Source organism: Opisthorchis viverrini, assembly GCF_000715545.1.
Source record: "Opisthorchis viverrini unplaced genomic scaffold opera_v5_141, whole genome shotgun sequence".
Lineage (NCBI taxonomy): Eukaryota > Metazoa > Platyhelminthes > Trematoda > Opisthorchiida > Opisthorchiidae > Opisthorchis > Opisthorchis viverrini.
This window is the reverse complement of record NW_008751798.1, coordinates 738672-752055: the sequence shown is the minus strand read 5'-3', so window position 1 is coordinate 752055 and position 13384 is coordinate 738672. Positions and strand designations below refer to the sequence as shown.

General features: G+C 43.8%; 1 protein-coding gene across 1 annotated transcript in view; it reads right to left on the bottom strand.

Annotated features, from left to right (window-relative positions):
* T265_06677 (hypothetical protein) overlaps positions 1-13384 on the bottom strand; it is a gene marked incomplete at both ends in the record, with an annotated part of 56445 nt that overhangs the window by 30135 nt on the left and 12926 nt on the right. Inside the window, 4 exons of the mRNA XM_009172002.1 lie at positions 476-697; positions 1739-1951; positions 7938-8252; positions 11702-11865. Of these exons, the coding sequence (XP_009170266.1) occupies positions 476-697; positions 1739-1951; positions 7938-8252; positions 11702-11865 (914 nt within the window). The remainder of the gene's footprint in view (positions 1-475; positions 698-1738; positions 1952-7937; positions 8253-11701; positions 11866-13384) is intronic.

Sequence of the window (13384 nt, the reverse complement as noted above, 5' to 3'; positions counted from 1 at the left end):
CTGCTTTCTGACAGCAGCCTCCAACGACATTTCGGTGCTCCGCATCTCACTTGTCATATACCGAATAAGCCGGTAACCTGGTATTGATTGACCAACTTGTTACTACGCCCGCGGGACCATCGTTAGTCCTAATTGAACTATGTGCATGTACGAAACGGAGTTGGTCTGTAAGAGTTACGCATACCGTGTGTAAAATTTGCAAGGTGTTTCATAAAGGTTAATGATAAAGCATAAATAAAAATATAGTCATCCAGTGATTGGTGGAATAGCTGATGGACTAAGTAAAGTATGAATGTACGCGTTATCATTTAAAATATTGTGGCCTTGGAGATTTGGTGAATTCTGAATTTCCAGACTGTTGATGATGAATGATATGGTGGTCAAGAAAATACCCCATCTTTCTGTCTTTCTGTGAGGACTATCAAGCTTCATTGTCCTAAATGAAGTGAGAGGAACTGATAAAATGCTGAGCTACCTGGGCTTTCTGTCTCAGTGGTCTGAGTTCCCGAAGAATTGGAGCCAGCTGAGAACGTTTGGCGTTGATTCGGTTAGTCAGCTGTTGAACTATTTGGGACATTTCTTCCAGTGTGACTCCTTTTTGTTCGTTCAGCGCGCTCATTTGTTCAGAGACCTGTTCATTAAAAAGGTAATCGTTAAGGATGCTACTTTGATAGGTGGATGAATTAGTAGATCGATACTACGATTGTCCTTTTAAAGACATAAGGTCAGAAAATCGCCACCTTGCTTGTTTTCTACCCTGAGGGTTCATCTCCGACCCATACATGCCTAGTCCGAACACTGATTGTCCGAACATGACAGCTAGCACCTCTTCCCGCTGGACGCTTCGAACGAAAAACCATAGGTGGGGGTGCACAAACATCGAACCCGTGCTTGTACTAGTGATGCCTTATGTTGCTTTTGACTCTTCATTTAATCCTTCCCCGGGATATTCACCCTCAAGCAAAAGGCTCAGTAGGCTTCCGCAATACTTCGCTTCTAGATAGGAATTAGTTGAGCAAAAGAATCTCTGCGAACCAGTTGACAATCTGGTATTCGAATGTGATGGTTTGATTAAAATAGTATATGGAATGTGACCGAGTCTTTTAGGAAGAGACAAATGTCTATTCCGGAATGTGTTTTGATATTACTGACTCAATGTTCCGACAAGACAAGGGGGTTACCGAAGAACGCGAAACGTCAGGAAGGTCAGATTCCCGAAAGCAACTTCAGAACGCCCGAAACCTACTGTTCCAACAAAATCTCAACAGGAAAGCTGGCAAGCATCCAGGCCAGTCAATCATTTAATCAATTCAGCAAAAGCGGATGAGTGTTCATGCACGCCACAGAAGCACGACCGAACGTGATCTGCGTTCAGGCATTTCATAGGGGCACGATCGATGTTGATGGGTGTTCACTAACGCCTATCAGACCGCCTGGATCAATGTCAGAAAGTCCCCTTCAAATAGCGTGGGGCCTTTTAACTTTTGCTCTCGCACTCGCACGCACTCACGCTCTCGCACGCGCTTGTTCGGAATATAGCTATTGTGTTCCCTTCTGTGAGTTTTTTTCTCCGGCATTAGGCACAGAAGCGCGTCAGCAGCAGATACCACAGATTGACGAATCAGCAGATATAACACGAAAAGATCTGGAACATTTTCTTGCTGGCAATAAAGCGGCTCTCTCAGTCAGACTATTCCTAAAGGTGTTTCGGAACAATTGGATTTGGATTGCTACTTACCTTTTCCAGACTGTTCTGGGTTTCCCAGTATCCACTGATTCCTTGAGAAGCTTCGGTAGCTGCAAGAACCCGTTTGGCCTCAGCTTCTTCGGCACGCAGTCTCTCCACAGTTCGTGTAAGAATACTCCGTTCCGCACGAAGTTCACTCAACTGAGAACGTTTCTGTTTGTACACAGTATTCTTGCTTCGGAGTTTTGCCACGTATCGTTGAAACTTGAAACAAATGCATATCCGAGAAAGTGCTTATACAAAAACTGATTTACGGCTATAGCTCATGTGAAATAAACTTGCCGCTAATATAAATCAACTACTAATCTCATCAGGATAACGATGACGAAAAAGATGATGATAACGTAGCCGACAGCAAGTAAAAGGAACCAGGAAACTTAGAAGAACTTACTGGCACCTTTAAAAAACTAAACCGATAAGCAAAAATCGTAGAAGTTATACGAAGGTGTATTCGGTAGTGGGGTTTTCAAGAAAAACAAGTAAACTACTCGTAGGGTTTATTATAGGTCGGACATCACTTGCCACGTGGACTCGACCAAGTGTGTGAGGGAATTAAGGAACTGTCGAACTGTGCAAAAATGGATCTCCGTAATGTGCTAGGGCTGACTGCGATACGGTACTTGACCGCCTTGAGGAACCAGTTCGAACCAGTTATCACTTGAGCTTAGACAGCAATATTACAGTAATTAGAACAGTTGTACTGCCATTATTACTCTGTAGAAAAAAAACTTGGACATTGTGCAGCGGAAATAATCGGATGCTCGACCAACTCCAGTCTTTAAAGAGTTTTTCGAGTGCACGAAATGCTTCCCGAAAACAGGAGTTCTCCAGACAGCTAAACTCACAGAAAATCAGTTCATTCTGATTTAAAATCAGTTTCGCCGAATAGGTCATCTGAACTGAATAGGTGAATCTCACATTCCGAACCAGCTGAAGAACGGAGTTTAAAGTCGGATGCTTCCGGCACTCCGCCATCGGGATTAGCTTGAGTTACGTTTGGAAAAAATTCGCTCCCGCTCCAGTTGATGGGAACACCGGGGACCCAATAGAGTAGCTTGGGGGATGGCCATCTGTGAAGATGTAGGACGGTTTTGAGTTTTTAAGGTTCTAAGTGAAGGTGAACTCTGCTATCCTATATGTCATGCCACGACACCCATCGAACTTACGCTGACCTAGTCCATGGCTTGGCGGGGAAGCACTAAAGACCTTACTCGTCAACTGAGTCGCGTCCGTAACTGCCGTCTCCGCAGATAGGGACCACATGGCAAGACAGATTTGGCTGCATCACGTAGCCAAAGTCATCGTCAAAGTTATCGTCCTCAATGATTGGTTCGGACTCTGCCACACTGGACAGACAGAATCATTCGATGTCAGTGAGTTGATTGGGACATCACCTAACCCACATCTCCCATTTCCCCATTCTCTTTATCCTCAGTGAACAAAGCTTTGGAAGCTGGAAACACTGAACTTCGTTGCATGGTTTGTGAGCCGAAGTGCCGAAGTCAACTGAACCCGAATGCTCTTTATCTCACTAAGGTTTTGTTGCCCTTCACCCATCCAAACCTTTGTCTTGGGTTCTGCACTACATACGTAGCCACAAAAGTGACAAGCGGGGCTAAGTAAACGAACGGTGCCAACCTTATATCCAGCAGTCAAACACCGCGATGCGATAACAATTTACAGATCAAAAGAAGCCTCTTCGTATTGTTCACAGTTTACCAGGCAGCTGGTTGTCAGTGTATTCAACGATCTTGGTGCTCTGTTTGTCACTAGAAAAGAAATAATCAATATGGACTGCGTGGGTAATTCCTCTCCTCCTTCTCGTGTATACATAGTCTCCACAGAGTGTCCAGAACGGAATTTCGCTGCACGTATTCGTGGAGAAAGTCAAATTACTGAGGTGGAGGTCATTTGGCGAGCGAAAGTACCTAATCAATGGGCTCCTCATGCTCTCTTGCTCCTTCTGATGCGGAAAATTAGTGTATCTAAACAGGCTCAGTTAAATCTACCTCGAAAATTTGCTCGATATCAGTCTGGAGGAAACTGAAACAGATTTAAGACGCCTTTCCGATGAAAATCTGTGTTCGGAATATGATGAAATTCTCCAAGGATTTCGAGTTACTCAGTTGTGCCGACAGATTTACTCGCGATAGTGAGCGCTTTTTGACTAAAAGATCACAGACAAGCAGTTCGACAGAAGCGGGTTTCTGAACCAGTAAAAATAAAGAGTTGAACGTCACTGCAAAGTAGTTACGAATTGTGCATCCGAAGAGTGTGTACTTCAAACGGGTTCATACTTTTATGGGTAGCAGTGAGCGATCGAGCAACAGGGATTGTTTTGAACGCTAAAGCAAGCCCTTGAAGTTCGGTTCCTGCAGGAGGTTGGAGGCAATAAAGGTTCTTCCGATTCTGTCCCGTCCTTAACCATGTGCACTAGAAGTGCGATGAATGGGTAACGAAGCAGTTGAAGATAGAAAATCCCGAATCCACATGTAATTCGTCAGTTGATGGTCGCCTTTGATACAAGTTGGGCAGTGTTTCAGCAATTAAATGAATACATGATATCTTTGACTGACAATATCCCTGGAAAAGCTAAAGGCCGAATCCGCTACACTCGTTTCCCGCTACTGTGGATTCACCTGAAACCATACTCTATAAATCGTGTGGAATTCATTCGGTGATCGGTTCCTCTGTTCGATAGGTCTCAGCGTTATTTCAAGTCATTTTGAATTGCGCATCTGCCGACCATTCGCTGAATTTTGCTGGCTACACTAACAGATCAGAAGCTTGACAAGTGGAATGTACGTTGCACCAGTATCCACAACACCTATTGTGAACAGCCGGACAGTTCCCTCTGCTCAGTTTCGTCAACGGCTTGTAAAGGTAGCAGGAGCTATTGACCTAAAGGTTTCTTTCGTTTTTGGAAATGGTTCCGGATTGCGCTCCAAGACAGAAACCGTCTTGCATAATTTTTGTAGTGTATGTCCATCTTTTTTTCCACAAATGAAGCAGATTCTTAACGAAGTCGATTGGAGGAAGAAAGAATTATTAACTCAAAACTTCTCAATCCATTGTCAAAAATGCAGGCATGCACAATCTAACTGAACCTGACAATACTACTTCCTCTATAAGAGTAGTTAGAGATCTAGAGAGAATTTTGGAACAGTGCTTTCTCTCAGGACCGGCAGAGATCGCACCCTTTCTAGTATAGCTGTCTTCTGGCACTGATCTTATAACATTCGTCTGTAGTAAGTTCATGACCTGGCAACGAAGAATGACAACCCTCACCAGTCAACTCAGGTGCATTTGTAACTGTCATCTTCCCGACGGCCACTGAGGGATGAGACGAACGAATAATTAGTGACAGACCCGGCTTTACCACAGCCAATGCTGGTATTGCATCAGAGCTGTCACATTCACCTTGCAGCTCTCATCCCACAACATACTGGACAAGAGGGACCATTCGACGTTAATGGACTTATTGAGCCACCACCTCTAACGAGTGAATTGCAATTCCCCCATTCATTCATTGATTCATTCATTCATTCAATCATTCATTCATTCATTCATTCATTCATTCATTCATTCATTCACTCATTCATTCATTCATTCATTCAATTGCAATTCCTTATTCCCCTTTTCTTCAGTGAACGAAGCAGCTGAAACAGTTGCGCCGCAGTGAACGTTTCAGTTAAAAAAACTGAACTGAACTGCTTATCCTGTGTCCATAAAGTAAAAAAGACAGGTTTAAAAGAAAATATAGAAATAAGTTATTCCTTTAATTTACTGGGTTCATCACGTCCAGTGGTGTAAGACAAGACTGTCCTCCTTCCCCCTTATTATTGATATGCTTCTTGAAACCTCAGGAGTCAAAATGCTCCAAGGACGTCCGCTCACATATATTGAGTATGCAGACGACATTGCTCTCCTTGTTTCAGATCCTTCCCAAATGCAAACCATTCTAAATAACCTAAATAACTGCCGCACGGTTTAGCAGGCTCATCACACCCGCAAAGTGCAAAGTGCTTTACAAGACTGGATGGGATCAAGCCCATACCTCATGCTTGCAGGTCAGCCAGTCGACGTGGTAGATAAATTTATTTATCTGTGTCGTTGTATAAGCTCCGGTGGAACGACCGCAGAAAAGATTACTTCTCGAATTGGAGAGGCTAGGGCAGCTTCCGCCGAAATCCGACACCTATGGCGTCGACGTGACGTCAGTTTGTCTCTCAAGGGCAGAGTTTACACTGTGGTAGTGTGATCCATACTGTCTCATGGGTCAGAAACGCGGCCCCTATGTGCAGAGGACATACGGTAGATGTCAGTGTTTGACCATTGGTGTCTCCGAAGCATTGCTCAGGCCTCGTTGGAACATCGGCTTAGCAAGGACGACGTACGCTAGATGGTTTTAGGAAGAAGGAACCCTTCCGCGGTAGATCAATTACTCACGCTTCATAGGTTGCGCTGGTTAGTACATGCCAGAAGATCGTCTGTCTCTTTTCTCCTCTCTCTGTGCTGAGTGGAAACGACCGAGAGGTGGACAGTGTAACGAAGTACGAAAACACCAACCAGTAAACTTAATTGGGTGAGCAACTGCCGCCTTCCTTGATGATGACCTCGGGCCTTAATTCACCAATGGTTAATGACATTGGCGGAAATGGCCCAATCACACAGTCAGTAGCCTCGTGCATCAAAGCAATCGCCATCAATGCGGGGCTACCCACTTTCCAAACAAAGTGAACATGACTTCGCCTTCAAGGCTTGGTTTAGTATTCCACTTTCCCGTTTTCCGGTGATCGAAACTGTAGCAACTGGAACCAGTGTGCCTATGGCACAGAGTTTACAGCTGATAAATTTAATTGGTTGATTTAATTTAGTGGCACCGTAAAAAACAAATAACAGTAAAACAGCGAATAGTAAAACATGCGAATCTGTCCTCAGTTCCTTCGGTAGTGGATTCGAAGTCAGACCCTTACAAATAGGTGAAAACATTTAGAGGAGAACTAGCGGAAAAATCTGAGGTTTTCACCTTATATTACCGCTCCTTTTTTATGGTTTTCATGAAACGGCAATCTTCATATCCTACTTTCGTGAATCGTTTACTTCTTCAGCGATTTCTGTGCAAACTGCTCCGCCATCGAGGACGGTTGCCCCTCAAGATGCAATCTCAAGCAGTAACATCCGTCCGTACTTGAAAGCTCATGGCTTCTAAAGCTAGACGCAAGCTTCGGACAATATGTTCCGAGACTCTGAAGAAATCTTCACTATTCGGAATAGTTTCATACAGTGCTGAGCATGATGGCGTTTACTAGCTGCTTGAACCGTCTAATAACCATAAAAAGTATGCGTGGACTTGGATATTGCATAAAAATCGTACTTATACGTTGCTAAAAAATTATGTGTATGCACAAACGCCCCATACTATCAAACCCATGGGCTGTATGCTTCCTGTTACTAATGGTAGCATCATGGAAGCCACTCTAATTTAAACGCTAACACTCAGTGGATGACAGAGGTCGACGTAACGGCATTCCTACCAGCGGTTTTTAAGTGGTGATCCGTTGCTACTATTCTTCCTGAGTAGCCAAGGTCGTGGTTTTGAAATATCGTACAGTGTAAGCGGAATAACTTTCAACCGCATGGCCGGATTGTTATCGTTCCAGAAGGATACCATTCGTCCCTTCTTGAAATCGCACCACCTACAGAGAAACTCATTTGTGCAACAGCATTGCTTCTGGGTCACTTGTGTCAGACAGTAGAAGTCTCTTGTCGATCCACGGGCTAGTTTTCAAAGATTCTTCAAGTACGGCTAACAGAGATTCGGACGCTCAGTTTCGGACGCCACGATATTTGTGAGACTACATTTCTTTATAGATCCTATATTTTCTCGTGAGAGACACTTAGAGACGGTAGTGCATTTAACGGAACGTGACACAGTAAGTGAACCATCAGGGAAAAATTGAGCAGAATGAGATAACTACACTTTCTGTAAAAATAGATCCACTCCCACATATGACGACCAGATCAGCAGAAATGTTTCCGGCAGATAGGTTTATCCTAACAGCTCTTACCCACATTTGTTCAGGCATTCTCGGGCCACTGGGTTACACACCATCTCGTTATTGGGAAACAAGTACATGGCCACTGTGGGAGTAGATAAGTCTGAACGACAAAGAGAGTGAATACATACCTCGTCGGCTTTGAGCCCCATGGTGCCAGTAGAACGACCTTCACTGGTCCCCTTCGTACCCACATCTCCAGCGGCAACATGGGCATCATCTGATCCACCGTTGGCTTGGAGAAGCTGAGCTTTGGTTTCCCCGATACGGCGTTCAATCACCGCTAAATTGTCTCGAGCCACGGATAGAGCTTCAGCGGCCGCAGCTTTTTTCCGTGACACGATACCTGCTTGCTGTCGGAAGATGGAGATTTTGTCATCCAAAGGCTCACTCGATGCCATTCGTTTTTCAATCAAGCGGTTTGTTTGCGAGTTTGTTTCTCGCAACTTTTACGGGAAGATGAGAAAATATAAATTGAAAAAAAAACAATTAACGATGCACCTTGAAAACCATGATTTTATGAAACTATATTACTTCATTTTCACCTTGGAGCGGGCTCACCTTTTTACACACATCCCATTGGACTGCTCTCCACATACTGAACCAGAAACCGTGTCTACCTATTGAAGACGGGTCGCACGATATTCTGTTTAACGTACTTCAGCAGAACGTGGATGGGATAAAGGTTCAGGGGTATAAGACTTTGTTACTCAAATTGGAAATTAGCTGGACTATCGTATTACCAGGGTTTAGAGAATGCAGGATAAAGATAGAGGAGCTTGTTTGATGGTTGGGTTTACCCTAATCTATTGTAAATCCTTCTGAGAATTACTGTAACCTCAAACGCTCTTTGAAAGAACCTTAGAAAAAAAAGTTTTGATTCCTCATGCATCACTTGATAGTAATTCGACGGTTTTGAGCACTTTAAAATGATTAGGACTCACATCACTCTCAGCTGAACGGTCCGCATCCTGTCCTGGGGATGGCTTTATGGGTGAAGAATCACTGGACTCGAGTACTGCCCATGTTAGGGCTCCTCAGCAATTCATATGTGCTGCCGTGACGGGAGTTGAACCATGCACTTATGATCTGCGTAGCTAGTAAAGTGATGAAGTTGATGGTGTTGTTGTTGAAAATGAGGATGATGATGTTGGTGACCAGTATTCTGGACAACTCTCCAGGTATTTGCGGAAGTCAAACTAGTTTGTAGCTATTCTTTCTAAGCTACTCTGTATTGTGTACAGATGCCGAAGGGCTGAGAGCTTTATGCTTCATTGCGTGACCATGGGATAACTTTTCGTCGTGTATAATAACTGCAAAATTCGCAGGCAGATGAAAAACTATAATGAAACTCCCTATGAAAACTAGCTTTAGTCGGACCCTGACCGGAAAACTGAATAACTGTATGACTAGATGTAATCGTTTCTACTGAGCAAAATCAAAACTTGGATTACTAGACCAATATGAGCGTCAATGTGTTGTGAGACTTAAGGGTCTACTAAAAGCATAGCGGGTACAGTATCGCTCTTTGTGTTCTTTTGCAGGGGTTGCTCAACAGGGTATGCCCGAGAATTTTGTACACAATCCGATCCCTATATTAACGTAATTCTGGGCGGGTGAGAGTGTATGGTGAACTCTCCAAAAGCTTTCCTACAAGGAGAGACAAGGATGTCCACTCTCTCCATTCCTGTTCAGCTTCATTACTGATGAAATGCTGAGGCAAGCACTGGACGATCTTCAAAACCCTGGTGTTCAAATTGTTGCTGGTGAGAGCCTTGTCGATGACATCACCCTCACCTTTGAAGACCATAGCGAAGCACAAATCTTGTTGAATAAACTGACCCCCATCATACCATCTTTTAGCATGCGTCTTGCACCTTCAAAGTGCAAAGTCCTGTTTTAGAATGTGTCAACCGCGAATAGATCCCTTACAATTCAAGGGGAATCACTGGGGATTGTGGAAAACTTTAAGTACCTCTGACGGAAGTGTGTCTGATGAAGTCAGTGCAAGAATCTCAGAGGCTCAAATAACATTTACTAATTTGTGGCGTCAAAAAGGCCTCTCACTGGATCTTAAGGGTCGTGTGTACCAGGCTACAGGAAGGGCTGTGTTGTTGTATGGGTGCGAGGCATGGCCTCTGCGGACAGATGATGTGAGGCGTCTTGAGGTTTTCGACCACCGATGACTCAGGAGCGTGGCTGGTTTTGGATGGTGCAAACGTGCTAGTAACAAGGTGATTAGGTGTGATTGGTTGTGCTGCAGGCACTTCATTTCGAGAAAACACCCAGCATCATCGACTACGATGGGTCGGTCATGTGCTAAGCATGTCGAAACATCAGCTACCGAGACGAGTGTTGTTCTCCGTGCCTCCTTCAGAATGGCGCAAACCGCGAGGTGGACAGCACATGACTCGGTAGAAAGGCGTGAAAGAGACCACGAAGAGTTTGGGTGTGGTTGGTGTTGTACGCCTTCCAGGATGGAGTCCCCGTGACCATGCCTTTGCTTGACTGGAGAAGTTGCAATAAATAAAGGCTGATCGTTCGTGCTGTCATTTTCCTCCCAGCTTATCTGACTGAGTAGTTGGAAGTGTAGGCACAGCGTTACTTATGAGAAGAAGATTATCCACAGAAGAATCTTTGTATTGTATGGCAGTAAAGCATCAGTGCCAACACTGACGTTGATATCTCTGATGATGATGATTATGCAGAACTTGAAACTATATGCTGTTATTAAGAAATGCTGACGATCCTTTCATTACTTATTCACGTTTCCACCTATCGGAGTTATGGCGTACAAAACGGTACAGTTTCCACTTTTTTGCATCACAGGCTATTGAGTCATTGAGCTGAGGAACGTCAACAAAAAAAACCGCAGTGAATTCCCTATTGTCAGATTCTTGAAAACCTTGATTGCGGGGCGAAAAAGTGAACTGTAAACTTAGCAATAACCCGAATCCATTGTGTCCCGATAAGTGGTAATCTTCAAATGAGATTTCGCCCTCCAGTAAAGCAAGTCCATGCTGAAAAACCGAGAAACAGTGCACCGCTGTTTCATCCTTATTGCGAATCTTCAGCAGTGCGCCTCCCACTCACAGAGCTTCGAACCCGCGACCGTCCGGTCAGTGCTTGAACACTTAACCACTTAACTCGGCAGGGCGGTCAAGTGTTCAAACACTGGCGGGAAAGTCTTTGGTCCGAAACTCTCTTAGTTTCGTGAGATGCGCACTGCTAATGATTCCCAATAAGGATGAAACATCTATACAGTGCTTCTAAGCTGATCATTACGAAGTGGCTTTACTGAAAGGAAGAGAGTTCAGTTGAAATTTGTGATTTTTGTGGAGATTTCGTCCTGGAAAGCCGAGACGCATAGATTGGCTTCACTTACAGGACGAAATCTCCACAAAAATCACAAATCTCCTCGCACTAGCTAAGTGGAGGAATAAACTTCACCCGATTAGTGAAACTTCCATCTGAGAAGTCGCCTCTTGAAGCATCGGTGTTGAACACTGATGTCATGCTGCCGATGTTGATGCTTCAGGTTCGTGAGATGCGCACTGCTGATGAATCCCAATAAGGATGAAACAGCTTTACAATTCTTCTCGGCATTTCAGCATAGATTGGCTTCACTTACAGGACGAAACCCCCACAAAGTTTAGTTTAAAATTACCCGAACTTCTCACCATCAATCATTAATAACCGCAAACATTGTGTGGTAAAAATAGAAAGCGCCTGACAATAAGCTGTATGAAGGCCTAACGTCTTTTTGAACAAAAATTAAATATGTTACCGTGTTAACTTTCGGAGATAAGCGACCGATCTTTTTAAAATGACGTTCAAGATAGTTTCAACCGATTTGCTTACATTCGCAGTGCGACCGGCTGCAGAAGGTACTTACTTGTTGATTAAGTTGATCGAGAAATCCCTGTCCCATGGCTGGTTGGGGTACGACCCTATTGAGGTCTTCAATGTGTTTCTTGACAGCTTCGAGCTCTCTAGGTAATTTATCGGACACCATATATTGGTTCACACGGACCTCCTCTTCCAGTTTTTGGAGCAAAACTAATAATATGTTGGAAGAAGCAAGGAAAGCTTATATTTAAATCGGTTTGCTAAGGTTTTGTCAAGGTCACAAGTACCTATGGATTTATAGTGGGAAGCTTTACTCGGAAATGGAGCTGGATAGATTGGAAAACGCTTGAAAAAATAGCAAGGTGACAAACTGACCTGACGTGACAATCTGAGGAATAAAACGAATCAATAAAATTCCGATGGCAGATGTATCAAGTCATCTTTAGAAAACGATGCAAAAATGTAATGCATAAATTTCTATCAACTTTCCTTGGCTTACATTAGGAGAATACATGCAATTTCAAGTTGACTGTCAAGCTCGCCTGATGGAGCGATGAATGCAAAAATATAGGACGTTAAACATTAGAAGTCAAGGAGATTTTCAGTGAGATAGCTTGACGGAAAACGCTAACAACGTGGCTCAAAGTCATTAGAATATTTCCAACCTAGCCTAAATACAAATGTGAAAAACACGCAAAAGTTGTCTTGACTGAAATAACGTGTCCTCTGCGAGTTCGGAGTATCGGAGGCTCCGTTGCTGAAGCTGACGTCACGTGGCACTGTTATATCTGCGTTTGTGTTCATGGGTGCTACTGCACTTTGCTGTAACGCAATGGTCTACTCGTAAGGCCACTGAAAACTCTTCGACAGTCCACGACCGATTCTATCCTTCTTGGAGCTCATCGGGTAGTTGCGGTATCTGAGTTTCCCTCCATCTTATGTTCCACTTGACATCATAAACAAGAGATTCAGCCGGACTGAGTTGAGACTACTATTAAGGCAAATATAGTGTGCAAATGAGTGCATTTTTCGGAACCTGTCCAATGTGGGTTCAGGTAGAACATAATGTTGGGAGAATCTCATGGACTGCAACCACCTGATCTGGCTAAAGAAAGGTGGAACCAGTCGTTGGTTGCAACTGGCTTTTTGTAACCTTGTGAACTGTGCGTTACGTCTAGATAATGCCTTGAGATATTTAGAATTCGTACCAAGTGTAATATGAGGCAGTCTGGTGCAGCGCGTTCGGTTGAAACGGACCACCACAAACGGAAGATTCAGCTGGATATAGCCAAAGTTACAAAACTTCGATGGATCCTAGCTGACGAAGCGTTATGTCCACACATCACCTCAGACCGTATCGGCTGTTGACTGGGAGCACTAGCTCTGGCTCCCTGTTTTCTACTGAGCTGGATAGATAAGGAAAAGTCTGCCGCTTTTCTTCACCGACCTGTCGATTACAGCAAGTAAATGAATGGCTCATGAGTAAAATTTCAGCTTTATTCTCCAAAGCTGTCATCCAATGTAGCAAACATCCATTCCTATCAGAAGGTGCTTATCAGATCCTCCGCAAATGCATCTCTCCAATGTATTGTGCCTAGTATACCTCAGTTTGTGCTCAAAAGTCACTTGTGTTTCCCGATCAGCCGGAACGTATACTGAGTGGAATAAACGCTCTTCATTCCCATCCATGCAGTCTTCAAATCATGTAAATATAATAAAATAAAATAAA